Source organism: Entelurus aequoreus, linkage group LG28 (genome assembly GCF_033978785.1).
Source record: "Entelurus aequoreus isolate RoL-2023_Sb linkage group LG28, RoL_Eaeq_v1.1, whole genome shotgun sequence".
NCBI classification, from domain to species: domain Eukaryota; kingdom Metazoa; phylum Chordata; class Actinopteri; order Syngnathiformes; family Syngnathidae; genus Entelurus; species Entelurus aequoreus.
The window spans coordinates 19,427,831-19,450,330 of NC_084758.1; the positions used below are offsets into that span (position 1 = coordinate 19,427,831).

The 22,500-nt window shown below is 38.4% G+C and overlaps 1 protein-coding gene across 5 annotated transcripts in view; it reads left to right on the plus strand.

Moving 5' to 3' along the window:
* Positions 1 to 22,500, plus strand: part of LOC133645013 (phospholipid-transporting ATPase IA-like) — a 427,043-nt gene that overhangs the window by 91,026 nt on the left and 313,517 nt on the right. For 4 of the 5 annotated variants that reach the window (XM_062039795.1, XM_062039796.1, XM_062039797.1 and 1 more), the window contains exons 3-4: positions 3,726 to 3,825; positions 17,316 to 17,414. In XM_062039795.1, the coding sequence (XP_061895779.1) occupies positions 3,726 to 3,825; positions 17,316 to 17,414 (199 nt within the window). Of the gene's footprint in view, positions 1 to 3,725; positions 3,826 to 17,315; positions 17,415 to 22,500 lie in introns of those variants that run through there. The other variant, XM_062039799.1, reaches the window with a different exon arrangement.

Sequence of the window (22,500 nt, forward strand, 5' to 3'; positions counted from 1 at the left end):
ATATCGGTGTAAATATTGTACAATAAGAAGGATATAGGAGTAAATATTGTAGAATAAGAATGATATAGGAGTAAATATTGTACAATAAGGATGATATCGAGTAAATATTGTACAATGAGAATGATATCGGAGTAAATATTGTACAATATGAATGATATCGGAGTAAATATTGTACAATAAGAATGATATAGGAGTAAATATTGTACAATAAGGATTATATAGAGTAAATATTGTACAATGAGAATGATATCGGAGTAAATATTGTACAATAAGGATGATATCGAGTAAATATTGTACAATGAGAATATCGGAGTAAATATTGTACAATAAGGATGATATCGAGTAAATATTGTACAATAAGAATGATATTGGAGTAAATATTGTACAATATGACTGAGTAAATAGTGTGCAATAAGAATATCAGAGTAAATATTGTGCAATAGGAATGATATCAGAGTAAATCTTGTACAATAAGAATGATATCAGAGTAACTATTGTGCAATAAGAATGATTTCGGAGTAAATATTGTGCAATAAGCATGATATCAGAGCTGTACAATAAGAATGATATCGGAGTAAATACTGTACAATAAGAATGATATCGGAGTAAATATTGTGCAATAAGAATGATATCGGACTAAATATTGTACAATCAGAATTATATCGGAGTAAATGTTGTACAATAAGAATATCGGAGTAAATATTGTACAATTAGGATGATATCAGAGTAACTATTGTGCAATAAGAATGATATTGGAGTAAATATTGTGCAATAAGAATATCGGAGTAAATATTGTGCAATAAGAATATCGTAGTAAATATTGTGCAATAAGAATAGCGAAGTAAATATTATGCAATAAGCATGATATCAGAGCTGTACAATAATAATGATATCGGAGTAAATATTGTGCAATAAGAATATCTGAGTAAATACTGTGCAATAATGATATCGGAGTAAATATTGTGCAATAAGAATATCGGAGTAAATATTGTACAATCAGAATGATATCGTAGTAAATATTGTACAATAAGAATGATATCAGAGTAAATATTGTACAATAAGAATGATATGAGATTAAATATTGTACAATCAGAATGATATCAGAGTAAATATTGTACAATAATTATATCAGAGTAAATATTGTACAATCAGAATGATATCAGAGTAAATATTGTACAATAAGAATGATATCAGAGTAAATATTGTACAATAAGAATAATAGAGTAAATATTGTACAATAAGAATGATAGAGTAAATATTGTACAATAGGAATGATATCAGAGTAAATATTGTGCAATAAGAATGGTTGGCACTACAAGAAAGAAGTTAATATTGTGGGCTGCACCGGAAATGCAAAAAGTGTTATGTAGTATCATAAAAAGAAAACTCTTTTACATTGGATAATGGTAGCTAACATTTGAAATACATTTGAAATAAATGTTTATTGCCAATATGTCATGATCTGTGGTCTAGATCATGTTTTGTGTAGTTATTTTCTGTTAGTTTTGGACTCCTTTTAGTTCCTGTGTGTGCACCTCCCTGAGTTTGTTTTGGTTGCCATGGTTGCTAATTATGTTCACCTGTCTCTGATTAGTGTTCGGCTGCTCACCTGCTACCCGAGCACTAATCAGAGGCATTATTTAAGTTTGCTTTTGCCAGTCGGCCTGGCTTCATTGTTCGCTTCATGCCTGGTCCACGTAAGTCTTGTTTGTTCATGCCACAGCTAGTACATTTCCTTGTTTATGATTCCAGTGCTAAGTTGGGTTTCTTTAGCTTTTCGGGCGAACGGCACGCTTTCCTTTTGCTTGTTTCCTGTTTTTGGTTTAAGCTGTGATTTATGTTAAATAAATCATACTCCTACCTTCACGCTTTGTCCGGAGTTGTCCGTTCTGCATCCCGGGAGATAATAATAATAATAATAGATTTTATTTGTAAAAAGCACTTCATATTGAGTAAACAATCTCAAAGTGCTACAGTGTATTAAAATATAAATAAAAAATTAAAAAGATAATAAAGAACGACCCCCCCCCGTGACACAATACATCCCAAAAAACATGGAAATTACTCTATTTGCATTTCAGAATTTTTCATACAAGAACATGGTTTATAAAAATAATTTCAACAAATATTTGGTATAATACAATATAATTTTTTTAAATATTTAAGAATAACATAGGTAAAACAACAAAAGATGTATGCATTGTTGTTTTTTAATATGTATATAAAAATAATGTCAGATGTTATTAATTAAAAACAAGTGTTTTACACTTTTTTTTTGCACAAAATCCGACTAAAACAGATTTTTTTTGGTCTTATTTTTTCATTAATTTTATATAGTATAGAATGTATGTGAGCCCCCATATTCTGCACAAGGGTTGTATGGTCTACTACAATACTGATGAATCATATTCGGTACTATACCGCCTCTAAAAAGTCATCCTTCCGCAACCCTACTACTTGGTATCGGATTGATACCCAAATTTGGGGTATCATCCAAAACTAATGTAAAGCATCCACCAACAGAAGAATAAGTGATTACTACATTTTAACAGAAGTGTAGATAGAACATGTTAAAAGAGAAAGTAAGCAGATATTAACAGTAAATGAACAAGTAGATTTATAATTCATTTTCTACCACTTGTCCTTAATAATGTGTACAAAATAATAGGTAGATAAATGACACAATATGTTACTGCATATGTCAGCAGCTAAATTAGGAGCCTTTGTTTGTTTACTTACTATTAACACGCGAAGTCCCAGAGAAGGGTCAATTGACACTTTTACCTAGAAAACACACAAGAGGGTCATTTGACCCCTAGTCCCCCCTGTGGACACTCCTTTTGTTATGAAAATGTGGCTGTTAGTGGCACACGGCAGGGGGCCACTTGAGCCTGTGTGGGGGAGGGGACCTTACAGCTCAAGCTTTAGTTCTGAGGTAGGTTGTGTGTGTTTTTGCAAGGATCAACAGAATGAAGGGATCAACACTCTGACATTTATTGTTAAAAAAAATACAAAACAAAACATATTTACAAAGAATGAAAAAGCAACTGTTTTCCCAGTTTTGGTGTGGAGGGTTGTTGCAGAAGCAATTGTTATTTTTGTGTGCCAAAAATAGTTAAAAAAAAAAATGTACAAAGAAAAAAGCATATTTACAAAGAATGAAAAACCATGTCCATGTAAACGTGACTGACATACATTTGAGCAGTCACTCACAATCCTGGCACTGCCATTGCTCCTTTCGGCATTTCCCACATGTATAATTTTTCTGTCTACCTAGACAAACTGCCCCTAACAGCCTCATTACCATAACAAAATGAGTGATTAGTGTATTCGGGAAAAGCGTCGGGCCAAATGACCCCTCTCTGGGTCTTCTAGGTAGACAGAAAAATGCTGGGACTTCTAGTGTTAAAAGACAAGTTGTCTTGTATGTTCACTATTTTATTTAAGGACAAACTTGCAATAAGAAACATATGTTTAATGTAGCCTAAGATTTTTTTGGTTAAAATAAAGCCAATAATGCAATTTTTTGTGGTCCCCTTTTATTTAGAAGAGTACCGAGCAGTATCAAAATACATTTTGGTACCGGTAGCGGCACCAAAATATTGGTATCGGGACAACACTATTCTGCACCATACATAACTACCTGTTATTTTGCGTGCTTATGTTGACTTCTGTCCAAGACGACTTGTCATTTATTGAACCGTGCTGCTTCCTTCTCTCTCCAGCACGGCCAAGTACAACGTCATCACCTTCCTCCCGAGGTTCCTCTACTCGCAGTTCAGGAGGGCGGCCAACGCCTTTTTCCTCTTCATTGCACTCTTGCAGGTAAGCGTTCCCACCTTGCAGGCCCACCAGGTAACACTGTGTAGTACTTGAATGCATTACAGCAGGGGTGTCCAAACTTTTTCCACTGAGGGCCGCATTCTGAAAAATCAAAGCAAGCGGGGGCCATTGTGATATTTTTTATTTTAAAAACCAATACAATATATGTATAAAAAATATACATTTAGGCCTCCACTCAGGCTTGATCCCGGGGACCCCAAAGGGTTTTGGTCCAAAAAATATTAAAAATGTGTCATTATTCAGTATTATTATTTTTATTATTATTCAAGTTTTAAATCTCTAGATAAACATTAGGTCTATCTGTCAATATAACGGTTTTAAAGATTTAAGTTGTATGTTCTTGTTGTCAAAGAAAACCCTGTTTTTTTATGGAAAAAATACAAAATATGCAATATTTTCACAATTTTTAAGTGGAATATTTGAGATTATATAATAATTGGAGCCTTAAAAAGGTCAATAACTCATAACATTGATTTTAATTCATTATTTTTTGAACAATGACACTTAAAAACAAATCACACTAAAATTATTAGTGTTAAAAAATAAATTCTATAAAAATTAAAAAAATAATAAAAATGTGTCATTATTCAGTATTATTTTTTATTATTCAAGTTTTAAATCTCTGGATCAACATTAGGTCTATCTGTCAATATAACGGTTTTAAAGGTTTAAGTTGTATGCTCTTGTCAAAGAAAACCCAGTTTTTTAATGAAAAGAATACAAAATATGCAATATTTTCACCCAATAACATTTTTAGTGGAATATTTGAGATTATATAATAATTGGAGCCTTAAAAAGGTCAATAACTCATAACACCATTGATTTTAATTCATTATTATTTTTTGAGCAATGACACTTAAAAACATATCACACTAAAATTATAGGGGATCCAAATAATTATAGTGTTAAAAAATAAATTCAATTTTTTTTTTTACTGTTTACTTTTAACACAATAATCTCGAGATCTTCAGATCTATCCGTCAATTATACGTTTTATTGTTGTTTATGTTTTTCGTTTGTTCGTTTTAGGCCCTTTAAAAAAAACAGCTCAGTTTTTTATATGGCAAACACAAAATATGCAACATTTCCCCCAAAAATATCTCAAATGTGACGTAATTGGAGCCTTGAATAGGTCAATAATTCATAATGACATTGATTTTGATTCATTATTATTTTTGAAAGAAAGAAACAGCATGCATGGCAGCTTTGTGTTATTAGAGTAAACATTGCGACATTTTCTTGTTACATTTCACCTGTTTGCTCTTTTATACCACTTATCATGTTTTTAATTGCCCCCCGGGCCGCACTTTGGACACCCCTGCATTACAAGATGCACAAGCTGTCATTCCTCACAAATCTTTGGCCCGGAGACTCAGTTGGGTCTTGCCTTCCATTATTAGTATGCAAGCGGCGGACTGTTGACGTTGACCTAGACACGGTTTCCAAAGGTCATGTCTGTCATTTTTTTTTTACCGTATATACGCTCATAAAGACACACACACAAAGGTTGTGCTAGTTTAGTTATGAATAATACATGTAATATTATGCTCTCTTAAAAGGAAACTAATTTTGCCTCCTGGCCCAACAAACTTGATATGATATTAGACGCGGTGTTCCTGTACCTGTCCTTCGGCCTGTGTATACTTTTATTGGATGGAATGTTGGGTGAGCCATTGATGCTTCTTCTCCAGTGTCAATCCCTGCAATGTGACTCAAAAGAAGCAAAAAGCCATGTCCCAGGTGGTACTAAAGCTCGCTTCTACACCTTTATTCCCGCAGCTCGCATGAAGGGAGAGACCTCCCTTCGCCGTAACCTTGAAGTCGCTGTTTTGAAAAGCAGTCGGTGAATCTTCATTAGCTGCCCGCTCGATGTTGCAACCTTGAACAAAAGCGTCCCTCGCTCCTGCTGGGCCTCGCTCGGCTTGAATTTGATTACAAGAAGTAGAAACCCCGACTCTACTGTTTGCATTTGTTTGTACCGGGGCAATTACAAATAGGGATGGTACTCGAATCCGATTTTCCCGGTTGTTCGATAAGAAAAGAACCGAGTCCTCGGACTCTAATCCCTTTTTGAGAACCGGTACCCGTTATCGAGACCACTATAGTAAAGAAAAAGAGTTGGTTCTTTATTCGAATCCCGTCCCGACCAGAAATGCCCCGTGAGACATCACAAGAAATGATGCTCAGTCATTAGGAGCAGATAGCGAAAGCAGGAAAAACAATGGACCGGAAAAAGCGCTCCAAGGTGTAATAAAGTTCAAAACAAAAGGTATAATCCAATGAATAACTTTACTGAGAGATTTGAGCAGGGTAAAACACATGACGAACACTTTTACGACCAACCGGAAACATAGCAACCAGGATAGCAACGCACCTCCTTTACGGCAGCTGGCGCAACGTTCTTAAAGCAACCGCAGCACATACATATATGACATCTCCCTTTTTTACCTTTTGTTTTTCTTTCCTTGTAAACAAAACAAAATCACACAGTATATGTGTTGTCTGTCTAGTTATAAATAATGCAGACGAGGCGTGTTGGCTGAGTTCTTGACGTTTACTTTCACAGCGTGCTCATAACCTCATTCTTAGCTGCCGGCGTGGCGACATGCAACAACACTTTTCGCATGCTTGCCACTCCCGTTGCATGCTGGGTAGCGTAGTTGTTATATTCCCTAGCTGATATCACATCTTTCCCCCTATAAAGAAATAATGTTAACTCAATAAAGTGTATTTCTTTTTTTAGCTTTAACTTTTCATTTTTCAGCATTGTAACCACATTTGCAAACAACTTTTCTCTTCATGGAATTTTCTTCCAATAAACAAATAAAGTGCAAAAATGTCAAAGCATCATAACAAACAGTTATGTCAAATAGCAGCAGAAGTGCACTTTTTGGAGAGCTGTATTTTCAGTTTTGTGCCCAAGGGACTGATTTTATTTAACACTATTATTATTTATACACCTATAGTGATCACAGAGACAGCTTGTTTTTGTGTTACTGTATATATTTATTTTTCTGAAAAATCCCACTTAATATACTTTGGGTAACAACAGTCAATATTTATTTATTTTATATTATTTTTTTAGGGGGGTAACAGTCAATTTTTATTTATTTATTAGATTTTATTTTTTTCTTATATAATAAAAGAGAGCTTTTGTTAAACCAAATATTGTTTTTTTTCCATATTCAACAACCTATCTGGACTCGATAAGAGAATCGATGAGGAATCGGTTCGACAATAGGATTCGATAATAGGTTCAAACTCGATAATTTCTTTTCAAACATCATCCCTAATTACAAATGATACCGGAGTATTTGAGACAATAAGGTGTTGACGCCGAAGTCTCTGCACATTCTGTCTGCGCTGTCCCGCCTCCACCCACAAACTGACACCAACTCCAGTACGAGGAGCGGGTGAAGCATATCTGTCAAACTTCCCGTAGTTTGTCCTCCTTTCCCAGTTTCCCCCCGGATTTTGTTCTCCATAAAAAACAGTATTGTTGCCAGCAATCGGGTCTGTTTGACTAGTGATTGGCAGTAACAAGTAGGGTTGTACGGTATACCGGTATTGGTATAGTACCGCGATACTAATGAATCATATTCGGTACTATACCGTCTCTAAAAAGTATCGGTCTGACTCCCCCGTCGTCGTCACGTTGTGTCATTGTTGGTTTTACGAGCAGAGGAGCGTGTTCGGCAGCGCACAATCACAGAGTACTTACAAGCAGACAGTGTGTAGACAGAAAAGGGAGAATGGACGCATTTTGGCTTAAAAACTAACCATAAAGGTGAAGTTATAACACTGAAACGCCCTCAGGAAGAGGTGCTTTAAGACACGGCTAGCTAGCTAGCGGCTAAAGTCCATCCCCAGTCTGCAGTGTTGTAGCTACTTCTAAATCACTAATCATCGTCTCCGTGGTGACAGATAAAGTAAGTTTCTTACAAGTATCATCCCTGCAGGACGAGGAATAGCTAAACATGCTTCACTACACACCGTAGCTCACTGGCGTCACAATGTAAACAAACACCATTGCTGGATCTACACCTGACATCCACTGTAATGATACAGGAGCGTATCTAGTCGATACTACTATGATTACATTGCTATTTTTTAGCATCACAAAATCTTTTTGCGTTTAAAAGAAAATTTATATTATGTTTATAAACTCAGGAAATTACATGAGGACTTTGAATATGACCAATGTATGATCCTGTAACGACTTGATATCGGATTGATACCCAAATTTGTGGTGTCATCCAAAACTAATGTAAAGCATCCAAACAGAAGAATAAGTGATTATTACATTTTAACAGAAGTGTAGATAGAACATGTTAAAAGAGAAAGGAAGCAGATATTGACAGTAAATTAACAAGTAGATTAATAATACATTTTCTACCGCTTGTCCTTAATAATTTTGACAAAATAGGGAGATAAATGACACAATATGTTACTGCATATGTCAGCAGCTAAATTAGGAGCCTTTGTTTGTTTACTTACTACTAAAAGACAAGTTGTCTTGTATGTTCACTATTTTATTTAACTTGCAATAAGAAACATATGTTTAATGTAGCCTAAGATTTTTTTTAAATAAAGCCATTAATGCAATTTTTTGTGGTCCCCTTTATTTAGAAAAGTACAGAAAAATACCGAAATACATTTTGATACCGGTAATATTGGTATCGGGACAACACGAGTAACAAGCTACATGTAGCTAAGCTACGTAGCTAACTACATTTCCCAGTAGCTTGGCGGTAGCTTAACGAGTAGCTTGTCCTGTAGCTTAGCTACTTTTTGACCCATGTAGTGAGGTATGTTACATCAAAGCTACAAGCTACAAAGACAGAAAATGGACTGTGAATCCATGCCCGCCCCCCCAAAAAATACGGAGAAAAATCAATGACTCGGATGAATGGGAACATCCATATATACGGAAAAAATCCATGATGATCGGTTGTTCGTATAATGAGTCACAATTATGTATGTAATTGGGATTTGTTGTATACTGTATATATGATATAAACATATAATATAATATATCAGTATATATTATATACTGTATATTTAATATGTAAATATTACATATGTTATATTTTATATTGCTACTACGGTACATTTTTAGTCTACTTTATACCTGCATTACCCTTTTTCATTTATTTATCTTATTTTATTATTATTTTTTTTTAAAGGACCTTATCTTCACCATACCTGGTTGTCCAAATTAGGCATAATAATGTGTTAATTCCACGACTGTATATATCAGTATCGGTTGATATCGGTATCAGTAATTAAGAGTTGGACAATATCGGAATATCGTATATCGGCAAAAAAGCCATTATCGGACATCCCTATTCTAAATGTGTCCACTGGATCTCACAATAGCAATTCTTTTAGGCAAGGAAACAGTTTATACCGAGGCCAAGCAAGAGGTACACAGTAAAGGGGGACTGTGGCTCCTCCTCCTCGGCCCACATGAAACTTAAAACCTGCCGTTTTATGTCTTCTGCTTCAAACACACGGTCATTTGGCACCCCAAAATGTCTCTGTCAAACACGAGAAAAGTGAACTTAACCCTTTTGAATAGTTTTTACCTCTGTTTCTTACGGTTTGTTGAGTTAGCTCTGTATTGATACGTGGACATGACAAAGGAGGTATTTGATACCTAGAAGAGTTTACATGTCATGTTTTTCTGTTCAATCCCAGAAAGACCGTGACTTTGTAGATACACTGAGACCAAGTCTAAGCTCATTGTGTTTTTGAAACTGCACCAATTTCCTCAGAATTTTCAACGAATTTGAAGTGTTTTGTCCGGAGGATTATTCGTAACTTGTACGTTTTCATAATGTGCTTGTTCTATTTTTGGCAAATGAAAACAACCTGAAGTTCTCTTTATTTTTAAGTTATCATGCCATGATTTTACCATTCCGGCCCACTTGGGAATAGATTTTCCTCCATTGATTCAAGATACAGATATATACTATCATCATAATACAGTCATCACACAAGATAATCATCAGAGTATATATACACTTAATTATTTGCATTATTTACAATCCGGGGTGTGGGATGTGGGGGGGGTTAGGTTTGGTTGATATCAACACTTCAGTCATCAACAATTGCATCATCAGATAAATGGACATTGAAACAGTGTAGGACTGACTTGGTAGGATATGTACAGCAAGTAGTGGACATAGAGAGAGAGATCAGAAAGTATAAGAATAAGTACTGGTATCTAAATTTGATTATTTACAATCAGGGAGGTATTATGTGGAAGGGAGGGTGTTAGTTTAGGGTTGAAGTTGCCTGGAGGTGTTATTTTAGTGTGGTTTTGAAGGAGGATAGAGATGCCCTTTCTTTTACACCTGTTGGGAGTGCATTCCATATTGATGTGGCATAGAAGGAGAATGAGTTAAGACCTTTGTTAGTTCGGAATCTGGGTTTAACGGGGTCCCTGAGCTAAAATGACTCAGACACCCCTGGTTTAGAGAAAACAACACCCAAAACCTTAGTTTTTATAAGTTTTTTTAAGTAGTCTGTAGTCTGTAAACCAATATCATCACTTCTCTCTTCATCTAAGATGTCCAACACAAATTTAGGAACACACATTAAAGGTGAGTTGAGTTCATGAAAAGTTGTACTGCCACATAACCATTACCAACTGTTCCCAAACAACACACAAGTCATTGTTTTTTTTTTGGTCAAGATATAGATCGGGGGTGTCAAACTCATTTTAGATGGGGGGCCACACGGAGAAAAATCTACTCCCAAGTGGGCCGGACTGATAAAATCACGGCACGATAACTTAAAAATATAGACAACTTCAGATTGTTTTCTTTGTTTAAAAATTAATGTTGTTGTTGTTGTTTTTTACACTTACATGTTACGGTTAATAGTATTCTATCTTTATTTGTCATTATTTATACTTTCTGAATAAAAGATGTGATAATGTTCATCAGTCAACTCATTGGAAAAATAATATCAAAATCAAATTACAGGATGTTATTTATGTAGTTTGATCATTTTCCTCGACTGGTGCACTAACATGTTTTTTTTGTTTTTTTTACATATGTAGCATCATCTACAAAGATACAAAGAATTGCAATTGCGACATCTAGTGGACACGTTTAGAACAGCAGTTTCTTTCATTCAAAAATTTCGGCTCATTATTACACTTAGCAAACTCATCCCGCGGGCCGGAAAAAACCTGTTCGGGCCGTACGTTTGACACCCCTGATATAGATAGATGCTGTTTTTTACTGTATGTAGAGAAAATTGATTACATTATAGGGGTGGGCCAAAGAAAAGGCAAACTAAAAAAATACATACAGTGGGGTGTAGGGACCCCTAGAGGTAGTTTTAGTTGGATAGTTAATAGTAATGGACCCTTATTGGGTCATTTGTACACTCTGTTACATTAACATTGATATTTTACATGTGGGCCCATAGATAGAAATGCTGTTAAATGCAGCTTTGATGTAGCAAGCTACTTTTGCCGTGTAGCTCGTAGTGAAGCTTGCTACAATTCTAGCGTCGCGACATTTAAAGGCCTACTGAAATGAATTTTTTTTATTTAAACGGGAATAGCAGATCCATTCTATGTGTCATACTTGATCATTTCGCGATATTGCCATATTTTTGCTGAAAGGATTTAGTAGAGAACAACGACGATAAGGTTCACAACTTTCGGTCGCTGATAAAAAAAAAGCCTTGCCTGTACCGGAAGTAGCGTGACGTCACGGGTTGAAGAGCGCCACACATTTCCCCATTGTTTACACCAGCAGCGAGAGCGATCCGGACCGAGAAAGCGACGATTACCCCATTAATTTGAGCGAGGATGAAAGATTTGTGGATGAGGAACGTGAGAGTGAAGGACTAGAGTGCAGTGCAGGACATATCTTTTTTCGCTCTGACCGTAACTTAGGTACAAGCTGGCTCATTGGATTCCACACTTTCTCCTTTTTCTATTGTGGATCACGGATTTGTATTTTAAACCACCTCGGATACTATATCCTCTTGAAAATGAGAGTCGAGAATGCGAAATGGACATTCACAGTGACTTTTATCTCCACGACAATACATCGGTGAAGCACTTTAGCTGTGGAGCTAACGTGATAGCATCTGGCTTAACTGCAGATAGAAACAAAAGAAATAAACCCCTGACTGGAAGGATAGAAAGAAAATCAACAATACTATTAAACCATGGACCTGTAACTACACGGTTAATGCTTTCCAGCCTGGCGAAGCTTAACAATGCTGTTGCTAACGACGCCATTGAAGCTAACTTAGCTACGGGACCTCACAGAGCTATGCTAAAAACATTAGCTATCCACCTACGCCAGCCAGCCCTCATCTGCTCAACACCCGTTCTCACCTGCGTTCCAGCGATCGACGGAGCGACGAAGGACTTCACCCGATCATCGATGCGGTCGGCGGCTATCCAAGTCAAAGTCCTCCTGGTTGTGTTGCTGCAGCCAGCCGCTAATACACCGATCCCACCTACAACTTTCTTCTTTGCAGTCTTCATTGCTTATTAAACAAATTGCAAAAGATTCACCAACACAGATGTCCAGAATACTGTGGAATTTTGCAATGAAAACAGAGCTTTTTGTATTGGATTCAATGGGGTACCAATACTTCCGTTTCAACGATTGACGTCACGCGCATACGTCATCATACATAGACATTTTCAACCGGAAGTTTCGCGGGAAATTTAAAATTGCACTTTATAAGTTAACCCGGCCGTATTGGCATGTGTTGCAATGTTAAGATTTCATCATTGATATATAAACTATCAGACTGTGTGGTCGGTAGTAGTGGGTTTCAGTAGGCCTTTAATCTAGAGTAACTTTCCAAGTAGCTTGCCCGTTGACTCAAGTCTTGGGATCGCCCGGGGCAACACGCGTTCACCACCGCAGCGTGGCGAGTTGCAATTTAGGTGATTCTCTCAAATCAACAACGCGAGAGAGATGGATGCACTTGAAAGCGATGGAGATGACATTTCTTCCAAAATGTAAACTATGTGCAAATAGACATGTTCCTAGTTGCATGAACAAAAACAGGTTTGAAAAGCTGGCAGAAATAATGATGTGGTTATATAGTCTAATAGTCTAATTTGCTTAAGAAGTGTTTATGATGCACTTGACAACTTGGTGTCCCTGGATTAAATTTTAAAGGGAACAAAGGTCTTCTAAAATGTTGAGCTAAAAACATCCATCCATCCATTTTCTACCGCTTGTCCCTCTCAGGGTTGCGGGGGAGCTAAAAACACTATTACATTATTTTCAAGTTGCTGCTGATGTTTAAAAACTCCTAAAACCTCATACTTTATTTTATTTGTTGTTCTTTTGTGTTTTTGTTATTTGCTAAGGTTTTGAGCATCGCTAATTCTGTGTATTGTTTTTTTCGTTGTGTGCAACACGGATGTTAGTGTTTTTGTTGTTGCATTTTATCTTCAATCTATACATATTATTGAGCACCATGTACAAAACCCCAAAACCAGTGAAGTCGTAAATAAAAACAGTTTCCAAAAACAATTTGAAATGTGGACTCGTCAGACCACAGAACACTTTTACGCTTTGCAACAGTCCATCCTAGATGAGCTTGGGCCCAGCGAAGCTGGCGGCGTTTCTGGGTGTTGTTGATAAATGGCTTTCGCTTTGCATAGTAGAGTTTTAACTTGCACTTACAGATGTAGCGACCAACTGTAGTTACTGACAGTGGTTTTCTGAAGTGTTCCTGAGCCCATGTGGTGATATCCTTTACACACTGATGTCGCTTTTTGATGCAGTACCGCCTGAGGGATCGAAGATCACGGGCTTAGCCGCTTACGTGCAGTAATTTCTCCGGATTCTCTGAAACTTTTGATGATATTACGGACCGTAGATGGTGAAATCCCTAAATTCCTTGCAATAGCTGGTTGAGAAATGTTGTTCTTAAACTGTTCGACAATTTGGTCACGCATTTGTTCACAAAGTGGTGACTCTATTCCAGTTCGAACGTTAAGTATATTGTCTTTGCAGTCTATTCAATACAATATAGATTGGAAAGGATTAGCTAATCATTGTATTCTGTTTTTATTTACGATTTACACAACATGCCAACTTCACTGGTTTTGGGGTTTGTATTATTTATTACTATTTTTTAGTTTTTCATGCCGCTTTACCTCTGGAATGCATAACAACAAATAAACGTGTACTTGTGTTATATAAGGATTGTGAGTGATAGACAAAATTCCCCCAAAAAGTGAAGTTCCCCTTTTAATGCTTCAGTCACACGCAGGATTGTCACAGGAATGAGGGAAAAATTCATCCAGACCCCACTGTAAGTCACAATCTCAGAGGTGCTCAAAAAAGTTTGCCTGTATAGTGGAACTTATTAGGTATAACCAGGCCCGGCCCTAACCAATCTGGCGCCCTAGGCAAGATTTTAGGTGGCGCCCCCCCACATCGGCAGTGAAGTGTATATACTCACAAGAAACCGAATAGCTTTGTCTTTGACCTTTTTTTTTACTTAAATAAAGCAAATTAACAATCAGAATAGTTAACAAGATACAAAAAAATATAAATAAATAAATGAATACAAAAAATAAAAAATGAATATATGAAATACAATATTTTTTACATACATAAACACAAAATAAAACGTGTCAACAAGTTGCATAAAATAAATTAAAAATACAATATAAATAAGGCACTGCACAAAACAAGATATCAAACCAGTATGACTTTAACAACTATATTACAAAAAAAGGGGATCCTACAGAGTTCTCCATTTGTGCTTTTTAATATTGCATTAACTAGAATGACTTACAAAGTACTGTACACCAGGGAGTACTGTAATTACCTAACGTTACATTATTATTTTCCATAACAATTTAGCCCCCTCCACAATATTAACCCGACGTTAAAACAGAACTAGCTATGTATTGATTAGCAATTGCCGAATCATGTAACATTAGCTTACTATCACATTCTGTAACAGACAATTAATTTCATGTAGGCTAACGTTACCTACCTGCTACCTCTGTCTTTTTCTCGTTTCTCCTCTTCTTTTCTCTTTTTTCTTCCCTGGGCACCTGACAGTTTTGGCCGTTTTGACATCTTGTGTTGTTTTTTTAATGAGGTGAAGTCCAAAAAGAGTCATGATACGGGAAGGGAGGGGCGGGGGGCGTAATGTTGTAACAAATAATATTTCTATTAAATAGGCTTTACTTTGCATTTTAATTAACGTGGGATTATTTTTTGTATTTAGAAATAATAGTACCAACTTTTTTTTTTCTTTTTTTTTTTCTCCAACATTTGTGGCACTGGCGTGGCGCCCCCTGATAGACGGCGCCCTTAGCCTTTGCCTATACGGCCTATGCCACGGGCCGGCCCTGGGTATACTTAGTCTTTCTTAAAAATACCTGACATTCCCATGTAATGCTGATGGAATATAAATATATGTTCAAATCCCAGCCGAGTCATACCAAAGACTATAAAAATGGGACCCGTTTCCCTCCCTGCTTGGCACTCCGCATCAAGGGTTGGAGTTGGGGGTTAAATCACCAAAATGATTCCCGGGCGCGGCGCCGCTGCTGCCCACTGCTCCCCAAGGGGATGGGTCAAATGCAGAGGACAAATTTCACCACATCTAGTGTGTGTGTGACAATCATTGGTACTTTAATCTTTAATCTTAATCTTAAAAAATATTGTTTAGGCTTGAGAGGGTGAATACTAGCATAAGCTTTCTATGGGCTCTGGCTCACGCAGGCATAACGGGCAATGAATTGGCAGATAAGCTGGCAAGACGGTAACGATAGAGCAGCTCAAAGAGGTACCTGTCAGTAAGACAGAGGCAAAATCATTAATTAAAGGCAATATTTTGAAAGAGTGGCAATCACATTGGGACATGAGTACAACAGGAAGACGTTTATATGCGATACAAAATACAGCAGGAGCGGGAAGAACTGTAAGGGGGAGCACAAAAGTGGAAGGAATCGATTAGGACACACCAGACTGAATAAGACATTGCACCTTATAAGTAAACACCCAACAGGATTATGTGACAGCTGCAATGAGATATAGTCAGTGGAACATGCATCCATTCCTTGTGGGAAATACAGTGGAGAAAGGGGAAAAAAACAAGAGAGGAAGTTAAAAGACATGGATGGAAGAAGGTTACTCTCAGAGGGGTACGAAGCAGCAACCAGAACATTCTAGGGAAGTTTTTAGAGGAGACAGGTTTATGGTATTGAATATAGTAGTGTGGGAAGGTATACAGTATATATCGGGGGTCGGCAACCCGCGGCTCTAGAGCCGCATGCGGCTCTTTAGCGCCACCCTAGTGGCTCTCTGGAGATTTTTCAAAAATGTATGAAGAATGGAAAAAGATGAGGGGAAAAAAATCTATTTTTTTGTTTAGTATGGTTTCTGTAGGAGGACAAACATGACACTAATTGTTATAAATCACACTGCTTATATTAAACATGCTTCACTGATTCGAGTATTTGGCGAGCGCCGTTTTGTCCTACTAATTTTGGCGGTCCTTGAACTCACCGTATAGTTTGTTTACATGTATAACTTTCTCCGACTTTCTAGGACGTGTTTTATGCCACTTTTTTTCTGTCTCATTTTGTCCACCACACTTTTAACGTTGTGCATGAATGCACAAAGGTGAGTTTTGTTGATGTTATTGACTTGTGTGGAGTGCTAATCAGACATATTTGGTCACTGCATGACTGCAAGCTAATCGATGCTAACATGCTATTTAGGCTAGCGATATGTACATATTGCATCATTATGCCTCATTTGTAGCTATATTTGAGCTCATTTAGTTTCCTTTAAGTCCTCTTAATTAAATGTATATCCCATGACACATGTAATATGGCTTTTAATTTTTTGCGGCTCCAGACAGATTTGTTTTTGTATTTTTGGTCCAATATGGCTCTTTCAACATTTTGGGTTGCCGACCCCTGGTATATATGTATGTGAGGGAGGGAGAAGGGGGGAACTCTGGTTTGCACTCCAATACAGTAGGTGGCGATAATGCACCTTTAACGTTGAGTGCCCCGCCATAAAACAAGAAAAAAAGGTGTTTGCAGAGTGTTGCTGTCACCTAGTGGTGTTTTATAGGCATTGCTTGTGTCTAATAAGTGGATTCATTTTGATTGGCAACACTAAATTGGCCCTAGTGTGTGAATGTGAGTGTGAATGTTGTCTGTCTATGTGTTGGCCCTGTGATGAGGTGGCGACTTGTCCAGGGTGTACCCCGCCTTTTGCCTGAATGCAGCTGACGTGGGCTCCAGCACCCCCCGCAACCCAGAAAGGGACAAGCGGTAGAAAATGGATGGATGAATGGATTTTCGCTTTTATTTTTGGTGATTAAATAGCAGCTAATAGATGCTGATACTGAACACAGACACTTAATTTTCATTTCTGACTCCCAGTCGTGGTATGTTTTGTTTCACCTGTTTGTTTTTCTCACTCCCTCTCCAGCAAATCCCAGATGTGTCTCCCACCGGTCGCTGGACAACGCTGGTGCCGCTGCTTTTTATTCTTGTGGTAGCTGCTGTCAAGGAGATCATTGAGGATCTGGTAAGATTAAGCGAGATACGCAGCGCATACCTGTACACTATTGTAAAAAAAAAAAAAGATTTTTATGAAATTTATTCGCAACGTTTACGTTGTGTTGTCATATTTAATGGATGCAGTTTGTTTTGTAAGAAAAAATTGGCAAAAATAACAATTTAATTAGAGACCAAATAATAATTCACTCTTTCGGAGCTAAGTGATTCGTCTCTTCAGAGGGCAGTGATGGTCACATGACCTATGTAGTGTGGGCCATCATTTAGGTACAAAACCAATGAAGTTGGCACGTTGTGTAAATGGTAAATAAAAACAGAATACAAGGATTTGTAAATCCTTTTCAACTTACCGGTATATTCAATTGAATAGACTGCAAAGACAAGATACTTAACGTTCCAACTGGAAAATGTTATTTTTTGCAAATATTAGCTAATTTGGAATTTGATGCCAGCAACATGTTTCAAAAAAGCTGGCACAAGTGGCAAAAAAGACTGAGGAAGTTGAGGAACGCTCATCAAACACTTATTTGGAACATCCCACAGGTGAACAGGCTAATTGGGAACAGGTGGGTGCCATGATTGGGTATAAAATCAGCTTCCATGAAATGCTCAGTCATTCACCAACAAGGACGGGGCGAGGGTCACCACTTTGTCAACAAATGCGTGAGCAAGCGTGGAACAGTTTAAGAACAACTTTTGCAAGGAATTTAGGGATTTCACCATCTACGGTCCGTGATATCATCAAAAGGTTCAGAGAATCAGGAAAAATCTCAGCAAGGCCGAAAACCAACATTGAATGCCCGTGACCTTGGATCCCTCAGGCGGTACTGCATCAAAAACCGACATCGGTGTGTAAAGGATATCACCACATGGGCTCAGGAACACTTCAGAAACCCACTGTCAGTAACTACAGTTGGTCGCTACATCTGTAAGTGCAAGTTATAACTCTACTCTGCAAAGCGAAAGCCATTTATCAACAACACCCAGAAACGCCGCCGGCTTCGCTGGGCCCGAGCTCATATAGAATGGACTGATCCAAGGTGGAAAAGTGTTCTGTGGTCTGACGAGTCCACATTTCAAATACACTGCTCAAAAAAATTAAAGGAACACTTTGAAAACACATCCGATTTCAATGGTGAAAAAAAAAATGTTGGATATCTATACTGATATGGACAGTTTAATGTCTCAGGAACAAAAGGAAGCCACATCTTTTGATAGAAATAAAAGTTTTCAGCCTCCAGAGGGCTCAGTATATAGACACCCCAAAAATCAAAGTGAAAAAATGAAGTGGCAGGCTCGTCCATTTTGCCTAAATTCAATTTCTGCAACTCAAAATTCTTTTCAATATCTTGTGTGGCCCCCACGTGCTTGTATGCATTCTTCACAACGTCGCGGCATGCTCCTAAAGGCCTACTGAAATGATTTTTTTTTATTTAAACGGGGATAGCAGTACTATTCTATGTGTCATACTTGATCATTTCGCGATATTGCCATATTTTTGCTGAAAGGATTTAGTATAGAACGACGACGATAAAGATTGCAACTTTTGGTATCTGATAAAAAAAGGCTTGCCCCTACCGGAAGTAGCGTGACGTAGTCAGTTGAACATATACGCAAAGTTCCCTATTGTTTACAATGATGGCCGCATGAAGTGAGAGAGATTCGGACCGAGAAAGCGACAATTTCCCCATTAATTTGAGCGAGGATGAAAGATTTGTGGATGAGTAAAGTGAGAGTGAAGGACTAGTGGGGAGTTGAAGCTATTCAGATAGGGAAGATGCTGTGAGAGCCGAGGGTGACCTGATATTCAGCTGGGAATGACTACAACAGTAAATAAACACAAGACATATATATACTCTATTAGCCACAACACAACCAGGCTTATATTTAATATGACACAAATTAATCCTGCATAAAAACACCTGCGTGTTTGTTATGCTAGCTCCTAGCTCCTCTGCTAGCTCCTAGCTCCATAGAACACGCCAATACAATTCAAACACCTGATCAACACACACAATCACTCAGCCCAAAAGACCGTTTACCTAACCCAAGGTTCATAAAGCTTATATATTTTTAAAAAGTTACGTACGTGACGCGCACATACGGTCAAGTTATCGAATGTTTAGCAGCCAAGGCTGCATACTCACGGTACCTGATATTCAGCTGGGAATGACTACAACAGTAAATAAACACAAGACATATATATACTCTATTAGCCACAACACAACCAGGCTTATATTTAATATGCCACAAATTAATCCTGCATAATAACACCTGCGTGTTTGTTATGCTAGCTCCCTGCTCCTCTGCTAGCTCCTAGCTCCATAGAACACGCCAATACAATTCAAACACCTGATCAACACACACAATCACTCAGCCCAAAAGACCGTTCACCTAACCCAAGGTTCATAAAGCTTATATATTTTTAAAAAGTTACGTACGTGACGCGCACGTACGGTACGGTACGTGTTATGCTAGCTCCTAGCTCCTCTGCTAGCTCCTAGCTCCATAGAACACGCCAATAAAATTCAAACACCTGATCAACACACACAATCACTCAGCCCAAAAGACCGTTCACCTAACCCAAGGTTCATAAAGCTTATATATTTTTAAAAAGTTACGTACGTGACGCGCACGTACGGTACGGTACGTGTTATGCTAGCTCCTAGCTCCTCTGCTAGCTCCTAGCTCCATAGAACACGCCAATAAAATTCAAACACATGATCAACACACACAATCACTCAGCCCAAAAGACCGTTCACCTAACCCAAGGTTCATAAAGCTTATATATTTTAAAAAAGTTACGTACATACGCAAAAAAAGCCAAAGCTGCATACTCACAGTAGCACGTCTGCGTCTTTGTCATCCAAATCAAAGTAATCCTGGTAAGAGTCTGTGTTGTCCCAGTTCTCTACAGGCGTCTGTGTATCCAAATCAAAAGTCCTCCTGGTTAGAGTCTGTTATCCGAGTTCTTCCATCTTGACTGCATCTTTCGGGAATGTAAACAAAGAAGCGCCGGCTGTGTACTGTTGTGGCTGACTACGTTCGAAAAATACGTCCATTTCGCACCGACAACTTTCTTCTTTGCTTGCTCGGCTTCCTTCTCTATAATGCAATGAACATGATTGAAACAGATTCACGAACACAGATGTCCAGAATACTGTGGAATTATGAAATGAAAACAGAGCTTTTTCGTATCGGCTTCAATGTGGAAGGCATACCCGTGTTCGCCGGGCTACGTCACGCGCATACGTCATCCTCAGAGGCGTTTCGAACCGGAAGTTTAGCGGCAAATTTAAAATGTCACTTTATAATTTAACCCGGCCGTATTGGCATGTGTTATAATGTTAAGATTTCATCATTGATATATAAACTATCAGACTGCGTGGTCGCTAGTAGTGGCTTTCAGTAGGCCTTTAATGAGACCACGGATGGTGTCTTGTGGGATGTCCTCCCAGATCTGTCTAAGGGCATCAGTGAGCTCCTGTAAAGTCTGAGGAGCAACCTGGCGGCGTCTGATGGACCGAAACATTCTGTCCCAGAGGTGTTCTATCGGGTTTAGATCAGGTGATCGTGAGGGCCATTCAATTGTGTCAATTCCTTCATCCTCCAGATACTGTCTGCATACTCTTGCCACATGAAGCCGGGCATTGTCGTGGACCAGGAGGAACCCAGGACCTACTGCACCAGCGTAGGGTCTGACCATGTGTGCAAGGATTTCATCCCGATACCTAATGGCAGTCAGACTGCCGTTCTCTAGCCTGTAGAGGTCTGTTGGTCCCTCCATGGAAATGCCTCCCCAGACCATCACTGACCCACCACCGAACGGGTCATGCTGAATGATGTTGCAGGCAGCATAGCGCTCTCCTTGGCTTCTCCAGACCCTTTCACGTCTATCACAGGTGCTCAGGGTAAACCTGCTCTCATCTGTGAAAAGCACAGGGCACCAGTGGCGGACTTGCCAATTCTGGTGTTCTATGGCAAATGCCAATCGAGCTCCACGGTTCTGAGCAGTGAGCACAGGGCACACTACAGGACGTCGTGCCCTGAGGCCACCCTCGTGAAGTCTGTTTCTGACTGTTTGGGCAGAGACATTCACACCAGTAGCCTGCTGGAGGTCATTCTGTAGGGCTCGGGCAGTGCTCAACCTGTTCCTCCTTGCACAAAGCAGCAGATATCGGTCCTGCTGATGGGATGAGGACCGTCTACGGCCCTGTCCAGCTCTCCTAGAGTAACTGCCTGTCTCCTGGAATCTCCTCCATGCTCTGGAGATTGTACTGGGAGACACATCAAATCTTCTTGCAACAGCACGCATGGATGTGCCATCCTGGAGGAGTAGGGCAATCTGCGCAACTTCAGGAGGGTTAAGAAATCGCCTCATGCTCCCAGTCGTGATAATGACTCTAGCTAAAGCCAACACTTGTGGAAAAACAGTTTAAAAAGGATCAAGAGGGAGGAACTTGAAATGGCCTCCACCTGCAAAACCAGTCCTGTTTTGGGAGCCATCTCGTTGTTGCCCCTCTAGTGCACCTGTTGTTAATTCCATCAACACCAATGCAGCTGAAACTGATTAACAACCCCCTCTGCCACGTACCTGACCAAAACCTTATCAGAAAAATGCAATTGAATTCATGCCATACCCTGAAAAAATACTGTTCCTTTAATTTTTTTGAGCAGTGTAGTTTTTGGAAACTGTGGACGTCGTGTCCTCCGGAACAACCATCCGGTGCCAACTTTTTTGCAATGTGTTGCTGCCATTAAATTCTAAGTTAATGATTATTTGCAAAACAAATTAGGTTTTTCAGTTCGAACATTAAACATCTTGTCTTTGCAGTCTATTCAATTGAATACAAGTCTAAAAGGATTTGCAAATCATTGTATTCTGTAATTGATGCACATTTTCAGTGGACAGTAGTGCTATACAAGCTGTACACTGTTTCTCCCAAAAATATACTGGAAGAGTTTGTTTTCTTTTTCTGAAATGGGTTTTCTGCAGCCCTCGAGTGTGTATATATAATAATAATTCAGTCGTGGCAGTGATGGTCACATGACCTCAACAGGATGTGTGCAAACATAGGTCTTATTGAGTTGATGAA